This window comes from Triturus cristatus, chromosome 10 (assembly GCF_964204655.1).
Source record: "Triturus cristatus chromosome 10, aTriCri1.1, whole genome shotgun sequence".
Classification (NCBI taxonomy): Eukaryota; Metazoa; Chordata; class Amphibia; order Caudata; family Salamandridae; genus Triturus; species Triturus cristatus.
In genome coordinates, this window is record NC_140593.1 from 89,376,627 (window position 1) to 89,392,200 (window position 15,574).

General features: G+C 47.3%; 1 protein-coding gene across 1 annotated transcript; it reads left to right on the forward strand.

Annotated features, from left to right (window-relative positions):
* Positions 1 to 494: 494 nt before the first annotated feature.
* On the forward strand, positions 495 to 15,339 carry LOC146788911 (cis-aconitate decarboxylase-like). The gene is made up of 6 exons (XM_085630483.1): positions 495 to 762; positions 5,828 to 5,882; positions 7,183 to 7,370; positions 10,577 to 10,669; positions 11,854 to 12,059; positions 13,401 to 15,339. The coding sequence occupies exons 1-6, from the start codon at positions 742 to 744 to the stop codon at positions 14,320 to 14,322; spliced, it is 1,485 nt and encodes a 494-aa protein (XP_085486609.1). The 5' UTR covers positions 495 to 741; the 3' UTR covers positions 14,323 to 15,339.
* Positions 15,340 to 15,574: the final 235 nt, after the last annotated feature.

The window sequence follows — 15,574 nt, forward strand, 5'->3', positions numbered from 1 at the left end:
TTTCTAAAATATGTTATCACAATGGTACTTTTTAAAGCACTTATTTCCAAAAATACTGGCCTGGGTGCTTTACTTTTTCGTATTTCAACTGTTGTATTCCCGTAGGTTTTAGAAAATTATACCACTGGTTTCCCTGAAACCGCTCCTTTGTTGAGGTTTGCACAATGATGTTCATATTTTTTTTTGTGTGGAAAACTGATTGTCTTCTAAGAGGTTAATTAATGTTTGATGATTGAACTCAGGTCTAATTATACGCTGTGCTTTGTAAAATGGTCCGATCATGTCTTTGTTTGCCTAAAGCAGATTTCAACATAAGTAAAGAGATAAAAACATGTATAATAACGGATTTTCTGTCCGGAGTTTCCTCCGAGTATTTCCCTGTTCTTTCCCCGAATCTGGACACACCTTGCCCCGCCCCCTACAGGTCACGTCACTGGGGATGTCTCTTCCTCCAGAGCCATTCACCTGAAGTGAATATAAACGATGGAAGAGGCGGACACAGACACCAAGCACCAGGGACATCGGTCTCCTGCAACTCCAAGAGTCCAAGACAGCTGCACCCCGCCAATAGTAGAGACATCTGCACCCCGCAACACCAGAGACATCTGCCCTCTGCTGACCCAGAGACATCTGCGTCCCTCCAGCACCAGAGACATCTGCCCTCCAGCACCAGAGACAGCAGCCGCCCTCCAGCACCAGTGACGGGCGCTCTATCAGGATAAGAAGGCTTCAAGGCGCACAATGCTGCTGTCTACCTTCCAGGTGAGGCTCTGTTCCAACCTGCGTGTTCTCGCATCGCTCAGTCGCTGTGTTTACCTGTTGTGTCTGTTGTTTTCGAGGCGCTTCCTGCCTCTATGACAGGGAGCCGTGCGCCTCTTACCAGACTTCCATGAGTGCTGAAGAGGTTCTACTGCACGTGCAGTGTGCCTCAGAGGTGCTGAAACCATTCTGGACACCACTAAAGGCATAGGGGAAGTGTGCCAGTCTGTCTTTGAAAACAGGACACGTGCCGCCTGAGGAAACACATCGGAATGGCCTCTTAATTGTTCTTCTCTGTCTAAAATCTTTCAAATTGTGTGGGCTGGTGTAGCGCCTCCTGCGCCCCGCGTTGCAGTGCCGCTGTGCCACATACAGATGGTTAACAATTGTTAATTCTAGATTTCGTCAGTGTTTTTGCAAAGTTTGTCCCCAGACCAGTTAAAGCACTTTCATTGTTTACACTTCTTAAACTTGTTGGGGAACTGAGGGTGGGCAGCACTTTGATTCCTTGCCTCATGCAGAGTGTCCCCGGAGCCGCCCCCCCCCCCCACTTCACTGAGAGGGTGTGTCTTGCGTCGTGTCTCGCCACACGCTAACACTTGCACAGCTGCACCAGCCGTTATTAGAGCCCCAGTGATTGGCCGAAAACACGACCGGGAGTAGACATCGCAGGGGTTTAGGACAGAGATCTGTGCACACGGAAACTGACGCTCCAGAGTCTCACACGAACACACATACTTTTGATTTATTTATTTATTTATTTATTTTATGCGTTTTTATATACCGCGGACTTTACCCGAAGGTGTCAGAGCGCTTCACAATAGGAACAGTATTACAGTAATGATACATGAGGCGAACATTACAAGTGAGCATGTTACAAATACTTTCCGTCTCTTTCCTTCTCTCGCTTCTTCTTATCCTCTTTTCTTATATATTTTTCTTATTTCGTTTTCTTTCCCACTTCATTGTCTTTCATCCTCTCAATTCCTTTCCTTTCTTGTAGATATGTATTTCCTTCTATATGAGTGTCGCACACAGACGCACACTATTCTTTCCTTTTTTCTCTCTTCCTTGTTGCCTTTTTATCTCGTTTCTTCTGCCCCTCTCATCTATTCTTTCTCTCTTTCTTTCCCTCTCACTTTTTTCTCTTTCACTCTTCCCTTTCCCACGCTTTCCAGTTTCTCTCTCTGTTTTCATCAATCCACCCAAGTGCCAGGTGTAGCGGGGATATCACCAGTCAGTCTGGGCCCCGGGTGTCACCACAGGGTTCTCTTCTTCTCGCCCCTCCTGCTGCTGGCATGATCCCCGGGACCAGGAGTAACAAGCATTTACAATGCAATGGTCTCGGCATTGGTAAAGTTAGAGCTATTGGCATTGCTCTTGACATTGCTTTTGTTTATGTTTTTGTTTTTAAAACATTTAAAGAAACGGCATTGTTATGAGCAATGCCAATAGTTTTAACTTTAACAATGCCGAGACCGTTGCATTGTAAATGTTTTTTTTTGTTTATGTTTTTAAAACATTTAAAGAAACGGCATTGTTATTTACAATGTCAATAGCTTAATCACTCTCAAAAGCGAGATTTATTATGCGAGCATTATTTGGGAAGTTTGGCAAATCCATAAATATGAGGAAAACGCTGCAGCATCTCAAAATGCCAGTGGCCCAGACTAATATGCATGATTAGTATTTGGATCCCATGCCCATTCCTTCTTTGTCCTCTCTGCTGAAACTGCTGCCTGAAGTGTCAAATTTTATTAATACTAAACAAAAATCGCACTACCGTGCCAGGGCCAGACTTGGCGTTGATAATGATTGTTTGAAAAGGGAACTTTGAAAGGATACGAACTTGACCAATTCTGGTTTCAAAATATAAGAGAACACTGTAGAGGCATGCGTCTACCGACTGTTATATATAATTTGGGATATATTTCTTAATCTGTCCAGTTCAGCCACTGCATGATTATATTGTTGTCTCTTTTTGAAACTCAGGAGCAGTAACATTGTCGTGGTGTCACTAGGGCTTCAAGTGGATGCTTTCTCAATAGTATATACAAGCCACAGTTACTGCTAATTTATCTTATGCAACTAACAACGATTGACAAAGCCAATAGTCCTAACTTGTTGTAGTGATCCTGTTACTTGCTGTATCATTATGCCTGGATGCAATGACAAAAGAGACAGCAAAAGGTGAGGAGGGCAGACAGGTGAGGGGGGCAGGCTGAGGACAGTTAGTGACTAGGGCAGGCAGAACCAGGGCAGATGTGAGGAGTTAAGAGGTGGGCATAATGAAGCCAAACAGGTGTGCAGGAGAAGAAGAGGTTAGGGCAGGGTTGAGGGAAGTGAGAGGTAGGCAGAGAGAAGGCAAACAAGTGAGTGACAAGGTCATACAGAGGCGAGGACAGGCAGGTGAGAGCTCCAGAGGGCAGAACAGGTGGGCACAGTAAAAGCACGAAGGTGACGGCAGCCTGGGAGTGGGCACCGCAAGGGTAAAAGTGGGGACATGCAGAGGAAAGGACACAGGTGACGCCAGTCTTAGGTGGGCACACGGTAAGAGGACGCACCCCAGGCGAGGACCCTCAAAGGTGGGGACATACATAGGACAGGGCAGAGGTTAGGACAGGGCAGGCAGAGGTCAGCGCAACGAGGGCAGACAGATAAGACCGACCAGAGGTGAGAACAAACGCAGCACTGGCATGTATGGGCGCGGATGCCACCATGCCATGCTGCACTGGGGATCACGCCGAGGAACTTACCAGGACCAGTCAGGGAGGTCGGGCAGTGCCCAGCTCCGAAAAGCCAGGGCCTCGTGGGGGGTGCGAAGGGTGTGTGTCTGTCCGCAGCCCCCGGGCTTCCTGGGGTGTTTACACACAAGGCGCAGTGTGCGCCCAACTGACTCAAACTTCATCACAAGTAAAGCCCAGAGGGGTGTCCGCTTTCAGCCATGATCAGCCCAGAAACTAGAGCCGACGGGGCCCCGCCCCCAAGCCAGCAGAGGGGCAGCATGGGGGGCAAGGCAACACGGGACAAGAAGAGGGGCTCCAGGAAGAAGAGGAGGAGCCGATATAAAGAGAGAAAGAGGGGATGGGGGGGGGTAAGAGGGTGGCGAGGTAGGGAGGAGGAAACGTGGGCGGGAGTTAGGAGAAGGAAATAGGGGGAGAAAGAGGATTGGATGGGAGACGGTGAGGGCAGAGGATGGGGACATGCAGGAGGGATACTAAACAAGGGGAAAGAGACTCGAGTAAGGGGAGAGAAAAGGAGGAGGCGGGAAGTAGAATAGAAGAGAGATGGGAGGATAGAGTTGACGTTGAAATAGAAGGAGAGGCGAGGCGGAAGAAAAAGAGGAAGCAGGGTCAAGGGGAGAAGGGGCAGTGACGTAACATAAGCCCACACAGACAGGGGTCCCCCTCCAGCCCTGGCAGGCCCCTTGAAAGAGAGCTCCCCCACCATGTACCTTGCAGGGGACCAGGCGGGCAAAAAAACGCAACAAAAGCCTCGTTAACGAGTAAATGGTCTTTTAAAGACCTGTGAAGTACTCGGGTCCGGCTGCAATTAGACGGACGCCAGCCCACGAGGCTCTCTCAGCCGGGCTGATACACATGACGGGGGCGGGGGGGGGCTGAAGCCCGGTGAGGCCAATGGGTGTTGCGCGCCTGCAGGGGACCCACCCTCAAGTTTAGTTACGCCACTGGAGGGGGGGGAGGTAGAGAAACTCTGGTTGCGGGTTATTGTGGGAAGCAGGCCTGGTGAACACTGCTGCGCTGGGGATACAGTCATACATACCATGTGTGTGGTTTATTTTACTCTGGCAAAGCTTATTCGGACTTCAATCCTTCTGAAGTCGGGGACTCGGGTACTGTTACAACGCACGAGCTACAGTCAGTCATTTGAGTCTAAAACTGATGTTTTACCATCTGCTAAAATCCCAATTCCGGGAACCTTGTCAGGCGTGCAGGTCACTAAACGTTTCCACCCTGCAATGGTAAAACGTGTATTAATGAACAATCAAGGGCAGGAGGGGCGTGTGGTGTCTGATTGCAAGTGCTGCAGTTTCCATCCAAAGGTTGCTTCGTTTTCTGCTCCTGTGGCAGTAGTGTCTGTGTGTGTGTGGGAGGAGCAGTGGGGCGGGAGTGTAAAGCAAGTGTGTTTTCTTAAGAGGCGAAATGATTCCAACTCTGGAGGCGATGCTGTTTAGGCTATGCAGCTACAGCTCGGACTGGGGGAGGCTGTGGGTTCAGGACATATGTCCCGCTCTGCAGACAGCTTTCAGCCCCTCCTTTCTCTACAGAAAGGAGACATACGGAGGGGATGGAAGACAAAAGGAGGCAGCGGAGTGCAGATGTCAGCACAGATTGGGTAGTGAGTACCTCGAAATGGTAAAAAAACAAGGAGGAAGCTGCGAGCTGCACGAACCTGATGCTGGACACCACCGCCTTTCTCCGAGGCAGAGCAGAAATGCCTCGGAGAAACGCAGCGTCCTTTTCGGATTCGAAAAGGACGGGGCATGATTGGAGTGACGGGACCTCTTCTCCAATGGCTGGCCAGCATTTACTAGGCCAGCCAATGGAGAACAGGGGAGAAGAGGGGCGGGTTCAAGCCCCTCTTCTCCCAAGTCATTATCTCTCGCGAGCGAGACTGCGCAAGCGCAGCCATCGCTAGCCGAGACCTAATAAAGCACGTGCAGGGGTCAGCTAAGGACATGCCAGGGGTAGCAGTGCCCACCCCACGATTCACAACCAAGCCTTGCACTCGGGCGCCAGCAGAAGGGAAGACTCCTGTGCCAGGGTCACTTTCTACACTGTGCGCAGGTCGTCCTCCCATCCCTTGAAAATTACCAATGGGGCCCCGGAAGCATTCGTTGTAACTGACGTGCAACGCACACAAGTCACGCGCTGCACTGTCACTAATGCATCGGGCTCACTGATGCACGCGCGCACCATTGAGTCCATGCCGCACGCACAAAAGAGTTGAGATTCAACATTTCTTGGAAGAGGTGCCCGTGCCTGATCCTCAGGGGTCCACAACACAAATAAATACCGTCCTAACATCAAACACTCTTTTCTTTCAGAAATCAAAGCCCGTCCTCTCGCTGTCCAGACGGAGCCACACTGCGACCGTGGAAGGTAGGTGTCTGTGCAAGTTCACAATGGGACTCAGGGAGGGGGGAGGGGGTCTTTGTGTCGTAGGGTCTGATCACTGTGCTGTGTCCTATGGTTTGTTAAACGTTCTGTGGAGGGTTTGTTAATGATCGGTGTTCGAGGGTTTGTAAAATGTTAAGTGTTCTAGGGTTTGTTAAATGTTCAGAGTCCTACGGTTTTTTAAAGTTCTATGTCCCAGGTGTGTTAGAAGTGCTGTGTCCTTGGGGTGATGGGTGCTAAGGTTTGTTAATATGCTGTGTCGCAGGGTTTGTTAAATGTGCTGTGTCCTAGGGGTGCTGTGTCCTAAGGTGTGTTGAATGTCCTGTTCATAGGGTCTGTTAAATGTTCGGTGTACATGGGTTTGTTAAATGTTCTGTGTCCTAGGGTTTGTTAAATGTGCAGTGTGGTAAGGGTTGTCAAATGTTTTGTGTCCATGGGTTTGTTAAATGTTCTGTGTCCTTGGGTTTGTTAAATGTCCTTGGGTTTGTTAAATGATCTGTGTCGTAGGGTTTTTTAAATGCTCTGTGTCCTTGGGTTTGTTAAATGTTCTGAGTCGTAGGGTTTTTTAAATGCTCTGTGTCCTTGGGTTTGTTAAATGTTCTGTGTCGTAGGGTTTTTTAAATGCTCTGTGTCCTTGGGTTTGTTAAATGTTCTGTGTCGTAGGGTTTGCTAAATGTCCATGTCATAGGGTTTGTTAAATGTTTTGTGATGGCGGGTTTGCTAAATGTCCATGTCATAGGGCTTGTTAAATGTTCCCGGTCGTGGGGTTTGTCAAATGTTCCATGTCATAGAGTTTATTAAATGTTCTGTGTCGTAGAGTTTGTTAAATGTTCTGTGTCATAGGGTTTGTTAAATGTTTTGTGTTGTCGGGTTTTCTAAATGTCCATGACGTACGGCTTGTTAAATGTTCCCCGTCGTGGGGTTTGTTAAATGTCCATGTCGTACGGCTTGTTAAATGTTCCCCGTCGTGGGGTGTGTTAAATGTTCCATGGCGTAGGGTTTGTTAAGTGTTCTGTGTCCTACGTTTGTTAAATGTTCTGTGTCCTGGAGTTTGTTAAATGTTCTGTGTCCTGAAGTTTAAGTGATCTGCGATCTAGGGTTTGTTATCTGCTCCAGTGTGTACCATCCTGATGTAGGTCTTCGCTCAGCCTCGTCTCCATGTCCGCGTGATGCTGGCTGAGATCCGCTTGAGCTTGTTTTGTTTCGGATCCAGATCCGCTGGATTTCTTGTCTTACTCTACCCAGGCTAGCAGTAGCTCTTATCCTCTCTCTTCTTCCTGTGCAGCGTTGGAAGGGTCCCCCCTGGAGAAGGCGGTCACTAGCAGCTTTGCTTCTTTTATCCATGGAGTGCAGTTGGATCACTTGTCCCAAGTTGTTCGACACCGCAGCAAGCGCATGATCCTGGACAGCATCGGAGTTGGATTGGTGGGAAGCACAACGCATGTGTTCAACATCGCCTTGGGATACTGTCAGGTAAGATGAGGTCTGGAACACACCAGGCAGCACATTATGGAACAATCATCCTTTTAAAGGGAACCTCTAGACCACAGGTGCCCAACATAACCCTAGATACTACAAGGTGTGATCAGGCCTAGACCACTGTAGGAATCACTCTATGGAGCATTGTGTGAACTTTTTCAGAAGTCCCAGGACAATCAAGAGTTACAGGGCTCAAAGTTTAACCACCAAAGCCTTTTACCACTTGTGTCCTGGGGTTTAACTCTACTATTAAAAACAAAACTGAACTAAAGAAACTGAACACTAAGCACACCCCTTTAGCACTTGAACCCATTGGTAGCAAATTTGTGCAGTTTCAAGTCTTACTCAAGGAGGTGGTGTGGGATTGAATGAAACGTCTATTAGCAATTATTACAGTTATGTCCAACCAGTGTTTTCAGTCAAAGCAAAAACATACTGTACTTCAGTCACACAACAGAAAACTGTACATAAAATATTAGGGACAAGACAAACATGGTACACAATGATTAATGTAACAAATTCTGTTTGAGGAAACAAATGATTTCCTGTCCAAAGAAATTATACCATCTATTCATTGTGAACTCCGGCCCTCTGCCCTATCGAGAGACGGGTTAGTGCAGGACTTCTTGTTCCCTCATTTCTGGGTTCTCCTCCCCGTCTACCACTCCTCACCAGAAACATGACTAGGTTTGTGCCAGGGTATGTCATTTTCTCAAGCCACAGTTCTCTTAATGCTCTTCTCTTACACTGTACATTTATCTTCATACTCCTGGGGTGATCGGTTGAGTCTTGCTGGCTGTGGGTTGGCAGTGCGTGTCTGCCAGTGGTCTGTGGTTCCACACAGCCCACAAGGGGAGGTGTTCTGACTGAGCCCAGCCAACACTATTGGGGTGTCTGGGCCCAAGGGCGATGCAAGCTGCAATCTGCCAGCGCTGCTGAGTTTATTGCTGGGCCCTCATTGGTGCTTCTTCCTTGGGCCTAAACACAAGTCCCCGGCCAAACGAAGTGCAGAGCCAAACCAGTCACAGCGATGGTCCAATGGAGGATGGGAACAGACCGCTGATGACGGTGTGATCTTGTCATGGCACCTACTCTTTCAAGGTGTTTTAATTGTATATAAGGTGATGATTCTCAGTTCTTCAGGACCCCCGTTAGTCACATACTTAGTTTCATTATGGGGAGAATGAGACAGGTGATGTTGTGATCTCAGTGAGCGCCCTAGTACTCACAGGCGCTTTAGCTTATTAACACCCCATAGGTGCCACAGAGTCTCGAAGCCTCACTACACAGACTGACAGTGCGTGTCTTTCCTGAGTTGCAGGTAGCTGTGTTCCGCTCCACCTGCCTCAGCTCCTCGCAGTCCTCCTTTTCAAGGCAACGTAGTCTTTGGGCCAGGGCATCTCAAGCCCCCTTCACAGACGCCAGTCAGCTCTTCCCCTCAAGGCAGGTCTCAGGCAGCTTCTCCAGGCAGATTTGTAGAACATCCTGGTTCCGGTTCTCAAACCGGCCAAAGAGGCGTTACAGTCAGTGACGTCAATTCTCAAGCATAGATGAGTTTCTCAGGACCACTGGTGTGAAACCCTAGCATTCTGGTAGAGAAATCCTCAAACACTGGCTACTAGGGTCTACCCAATACTTGTTCTAAGTTTGAGGATAGTTTGTGCCTTCCACAAGTCCAAGGGTTTAAGGCAGTTCACAACTTTTGCACATTCCTCCTAGACAGGTTCAGGTAGTCATTGCCTCACAGTGTTAGAAGGGCAATGAGTCTCTTCTCAGGGGTACCCAAAATAAAGGCACACTAACTACGACTCAGCTTGTTGGGGTTTACCCTTCCGAGGAGCAACAGAGCAGGAAAGAGCAGGGGATTCCCCTTTGCTTCAACCATCCATCTCCTGATTGTTGTATGTGCTTAGGGCTCACGCTCATGATTGTTGTGGGTGCTCAGGGCACACTCATGATGATTGCTGTGGGTGCTCAGGACACACACTCATGATTGTTGTGAGTGCTTAGGGCACACTCATGATTGCTGTGGGTGCTTAGGACACCCACTCATGATTGTTCTGGGTACTTAGGACATACACTCATTATTGTTGGAAGTGTTTGGTTTATAATAAAGAAAGAAAGAAATACAGTATGAAATCAAAAGTGGAACTGGAGAACAAGATCCACACTATGCAGCATCATGCATTGGACTTTTTTCACCAGTCACCTTTTAAAAGCAATCACAAGAAAAAGTACCCTTCAGAAATTAGGTGGCATCACCTGCTCAGACACTTTCAGATAACAGACAATATGGGATAGAACGCAATTCCACGTCCGCTAACTAAATTGATGCAAATAATAGATGTTCAATTTCAAACTGAAATAGTGCAAGATAAAAGACACCACAAATGCATGCAACCAAATACTCAATCATGTTTTAATCCATTAAGTCATATCTGTTTACCATCAGGGTGGGAGTTTGCTATGTAAGTGTATGCAAATTTTATTATGCAGGAGAAATTAGACTTCAATAAAACCAGCAACACCCAACTAAAGGCAGGAGAGATGTTTCAGTAAAATATTTACCTGAGATGTTACTAATTAAAGAAAATCAGATATCAATTCAACTAACCGGCCATGTGTCAACAATTTTACAACCAGTTTCTGCCGCTATGTGATCTGTAGACAAAAACGTACTGTCAACTACATCCTGGGCAGTACCGTGTACAGAGTTGTACGCAAATAGTTCTGTGTTTGATGTTCTACGGATTAGACTTCAGAGTCAGACAACCATCTACCATTAGATAGGAAAGGTCCCAAAAAGCCTAGGTTGGTGAATATGCCAATGGTATTTACTTTTGTAAGATCAAGATACATTTAATCTCTCTGTGACTATGTTTAACAAGGTTTTCTGCTCCTTACAATGGGAGGTGAAGACACCTGTAGGGTGGAGAGGGATGGGTTACAATGTTCTCCGCACCCATGAATGTGAAGAGTTTAGAGCTCGGTGCATCTTACGGGATTGTGTCTGTGCGCTTTAAGGAGCAAATCTTGCACTGGGATAAGTTATCTCCTAAGCAGCCTGTGGCCCTGAACTATCCTGTGCATGACCCATGTAGGGGTATCTATACTCCCAAGTGGCTCCTGATGAACCCCACAGGATGTATCAGTTGGTGCATTATTCCTTCATAAGAGTTTCTCTCTTCCTCCACTAACAGGACCTGTATCCCTCTTCTGCAACCAGCTCTGTTTATGGACGACGTGGACTGCGGCTCTCCCCCACTCTGGCTGCATACTCCAACGGAGTGGCGGTAAGACACCAGGCAGCTGCCTCTTATTCAATTTATTGATTAACCCATAAATCTGTGTGTAAGGTCGGTGCAACTGTTAGGCTGAGGTATGAGGGTGGAGATCAGGCAGCTTTACATTTTGGCTGAATCCCCAATCCTGATTCACATCACTATGGTTTAACACCAAAATGACCTCTCAGGTCTGATCTCTGAGATTCTAGGATGAACATGCGCACTCCATGTATGTAGTGATCGGACATGGATCTGGTTCCCTGATTGTTGTGTGGCAAACACACTATTTATTCTCTATAGGATTCTAGAAGGTGATGACGTAGATTCTATGGTAAATACTAGGGGGCAGATTTATGTTGCACTTGCGCCTCATTTACGCTGCCGTTGCGTCACTTTTGTGACGCAGCAGCTGCGCCAATCCTGCGCCATGGTGCGGGGTATTTACAAACGTGACGCATCTCCCAGATGTGTCACGTTGTAAAGCCCTGCGCCACATGTAGGCGTTCCAGGGCAGGTGGGGGCGTTCCGGCGCAGGAACGCCTCCTAAAAGTGGCTGAGTGAAATCTACAAGATTTCACTCAGTCACTTTTAGGCCCATGCTGCGTCAAAACCCTGCGCCTGCTTGAAGCAGGCGTAAGTATTGACGCAGCATTGTACAGATAGGGCCCCCCAGATCATTGCTGGAGCTGCGTCGCGCTTGCGACGCAACTCCAGCAATGCGCCACTTTTCGGCACAGATGCGTCACGCATCTGTGCCGTTTTTGCCCCATGGTGCGCCGCATTAAAAATGCGGCGCATCCATGGTGGCACAGCTGTGGCGCATAATAACTGGCACATCCCTGCTGATATGCAGGGATGCGCCAGTCATCATAAATCTGCCCCTAGGTCCTGTTGTCCTGCTCCTCTGCCCTCTTTGGAGAGGGGTTCTCTCAGACAATAGCATAGCTGAATGTCCAATTGTGAATTATCGGATCATCTCCCTTCTTCAATAAGTTTCTATAGGGCAAAGGAATAGTCAATCCTCTGAATGACATCATGTCTCCTCCGCCTTCTGTACAGAGCTCCTATTGGTCAATCGAATTGTAGCTCTGCTGATTGGCAGACCTTGGATCCTCCCTCTTCAGTACTGGGCAGCAGTGCTGTCTCTGAATATTCTTTAAAGGTCCGCTAACTCTCCTCTCCTCTCTTCACAGACTCATGCTATGGACTTTGATGACACCTGGCACCCTGCCACCCACCCCTCGGGTGCTCTGCTGCCTGCCCTCTTGGCTACTTCTCAGATGCTGCCTGTGGGTTCAAGGCCCAGCGGTGCAGACCTCCTGCTGGCATTCAACGTGGGCACCGAGGTGCAAGGAAGACTCATGAGGTTCTCCAGTGAGGCCAGCAACATCCCAAAGAGGTACGGTGATGCACACCAAGACGATGTATGTATCGAAGAGCTATGAGCAATGCTGACAGAGGGTTTTTTAAATCAAGGAGCTATGAGCAATGCTAAAAGAGGGTTCTTTAAACCGAGGAGCTATGTGTAATGCTAACTGCAGGTTTATTCTTAATTGAAGAGCTATGTGTGATGCCCCCAAATGACATTTACATTTCAAGAAGTTATCCATGATGTCTACAGATGGCATTTAGGTGAAGAGGGTCCATGCATGATGCCTTCAGAGTTATTAAATAACCTGGACTATATATAATACCCACAGAGGACGTCAATCAACTTAACTTGCATTTATCATGCCCTCAAAGGACAGCAAGTTCTTCAAGATGTACATGTAATGCCAACAGAGGGCACCACTAGCTCAGCGAGATGACCATAGTGGGCATTTACACCCCCGAAAAAATGTGTGATGAGCGCAAATGACAGCAATACTGCCAAGAGGTTCATTTGATATTCCACAGACGCCAAAACTATGCCTCCGATGCACGTATGATGCCCACAAAATAAGCACATGCAAATGGATCTCAGTAGGTTGTAAACATTGAATTGTCTTAATGTGCCAATACCCCACCATATCATTAGTATACTTGTCTGGCTTTACTGCATGATATAAGTTGCATTACACATTACATCGCTGACATTACTGCGATTCCTTAGAAACAAATGTCTGATATTAACCTGCATTGGCCACTGTTCACAGTGCATTAATCTCTGTTAACCGCCCACCTCACATGCAAAGCACATAATGAGGGGAAAGGACAACTAACAACTGTTAATACTTGAAAGCACCTGGACAGTAAAGCTATTAATAACAGTCCCCTTTAATTGCCACCTTACAGGAAGATAAACACCCCCTGTCCCCTTCTTGGTCATGTTTCCGCTTTGCCTCTCACATAGAAGGTAGAAAAGCCAGCATGCTTGGTATTTTATTGCCAATCTTAGCATTTCACCTGTGGTGCATAGACGTCATTTTATCATTTGCATTACCCGTCTGATATTACAGCTATTATTAAAGGAGCTCTTTAGTGAATGATCTCACAATATATTTAACAACGCAACTACATTATCAATCAAAGGAACCTCCTGGAACCCCTACTGTTGGCAGCTGTTGATGATGTGTAAGATTGAGTAAGAGGATACGTTTTCTAATACTGTTCAGTGGATGGTGCATTAAATATTCCACCGCTAATGTTACTGCCTTACATCATTACAGGCCTGACATGATCTGATCGCGTTTACACTCTTCACATTAATCACATTACTTCACTTGGCATAAATGTCTCATTTTTCTCTGTCCCCTTCCAGGTTTCACCCTCCCTCTGTGGTTGGCACCATGGGCAGTGCTGCTGCGATAGCCAAGCTTCTTTCCTTGAATAAAGACCAATGTGCCCATGCTCTGGCAATTGCCACTTCCCTGGCAGGGGCACCCATGGCCAATGCCGCAACCCTTGCCAAGCCGCTACACATTGGCAATGCCACCCGTCTTGGGATGGAAGCAGCACTTCTAGCTGCCCGTGGGATGGAGGCCAACCCCCTCATCTTGGATGATGTTCCTGGCTGTTCAGGGTTCAGCGCTTTCTATGGAAACTACCAGCCGTCACCCCTGGAAATGCCAGGTGAAGACTATAGTTTCCTCCTGGAGAAGCAAGACATTGCCTTCAAGAGATTCCCTGCACACTTGGGCATGCACTGGGTAGCAGACGCTGCCATGTCAGTAAGGAACCAACTCGTCAATATCATGGGTTGCTTCAATCCCTCTACCATCCAGAGAATTATTCTGAGGGTCCCAGTGTCTAAATACATCAACAGGCCCTTCCCTGAGTCGGAACACCAGGCCCGACACTCGTTCCAGTTCAATGCTTGCACAGCCCTCCTGGACGGAGAAGTGGGCATCTCTTCTTTCGCCGAGGACAACCTCATGAGACCTGGTCTGATCAACCTGCTGGAGAAGGTGGTGCTGGAGCACCCTGTAGACAATGAAGCCAACTTCGACAAGATGTACGGAGAGGTGGTTCTTCTGCTGGAGGGCGGGACTATCCTGTCGGGGCGGTGTGATACCTTCTATGGACACTGGAGGAAGCCCCTCAGTCAAAACTCGCTCCGTGAGAAGTTCCGCTCCAATGCTCTCCATGTGCTGCACCAAGACCAGGCTGAGGATATCATTGAGATGGTGGAAGATATAGAGTGCCTGGAAGACAGCTCAAGTCTGGCCTCCTCCCTGCAATAGGCAGCTGTCAATCACAAATATATGCAACAGCTGTCTTTGCCCTCAACTGTATCCCTTCAATGGAAGCAGTGAGGTCCATTCCTTCTGGAATCCCTGGAAATGTGAAAAATATGTTGTTAAAAATTCTTGTGTGAATTATAACAGGCCAATCATAGAAATATATTTGCCATTTCAGAGTGGCCAAAACAGATTAACCTTATAGATCCCTGGCTCCTTATAACTTCCCAATGGGGGACAGTCTGATGCTAGTTCTGGGTTGACTCCTTCCGAGTAATCCGTTTTGAAGTAAAGTATTTATAATTCAGTGCACTGCTGCTTTTAGAAGCAATTTTGTATTTTCTATTACGTATATTTATTTTTCAATAATAGTGTGATTGGCTACTGTAATGTAAATTTCAATGTTATTATTGTCGGTCATTGTTGTGTAGTTTGATGCAGGACATTGGCTGGTCCAAAGCTTGTTTTTCGTAACTCATGCTGTCCTATTTATAGAGAAGGCCTAACCCATGTACCATGTGAAGGCACTTAGTCCCGCTAGACTGAGTGATGAACTAATGAAGGATTCCCAAATGGTGGTGGTCGTCACTGCTTGAAGCCAGCTGACCCTGATAATATGGGATGGGTGATATGACTGCTGCTTCACCAGGAGAAATTTGTCAAACTCTTAGCCTCTCCATGGGGCACCCAGCAGTCACATGCTAGCAGGTAGCACAGGGCATCACCCAGCCACAGTATTCAATAATGCCTGTTTGGACACATACTTGAGGTGTGCACTGGGGCTGAGGGTTGAGTGGGCATGTGTTTATCAGCTGGCCTCAGTGAAGTCAGGTGTTCATCTGATGTGAAATAGGAGAGGACAAGCATCAAGTCGCAGGACTTTGCCTTCCAAGGACGGCTCAATTTCAGCCACAGAGCAGAAGCGAATCGGGACTGCAATACCTTTGATTTCTGTCATCTGTTTGTCCCGCAACAAGATGTATTTTTGCATAAACTCAATAAACTATTTATTAACTTTGAGCATATCATCTATTGAATAAATAACAAGCATTAAATCCATAACTGTGACTCAGGACTGAGAAACAACACAGGCACCCCCATGCATTCTGGTGTGCCATATACTGAATATTTGTGATTTGCATTTTGCCAACTATAAGAATTCAAATGCCCACAGACCAGGAAGTGTTTACAAAGGTGCAGTTTTACCACGCAACTGGGTAGAAGAAATTTGGATTACTCGCATGGGCACATGGAG

Bases quoted from the DNA above. Each gene is read 5' to 3' on its own strand.
- LOC146788911 (XM_085630483.1), top strand. From the start codon at position 742: ATGCTGCTGTCTACCTTCCAG. The intron at 7,371-10,576 runs GTAAGATGAGGT...CTCCACTAACAG, and splicing joins TCGCCTTGGGATACTGTCAG to GACCTGTATCCCTCTTCTGC. The intron at 12,060-13,400 runs GTACGGTGATGC...GTCCCCTTCCAG, and splicing joins GCCAGCAACATCCCAAAGAG to GTTTCACCCTCCCTCTGTGG.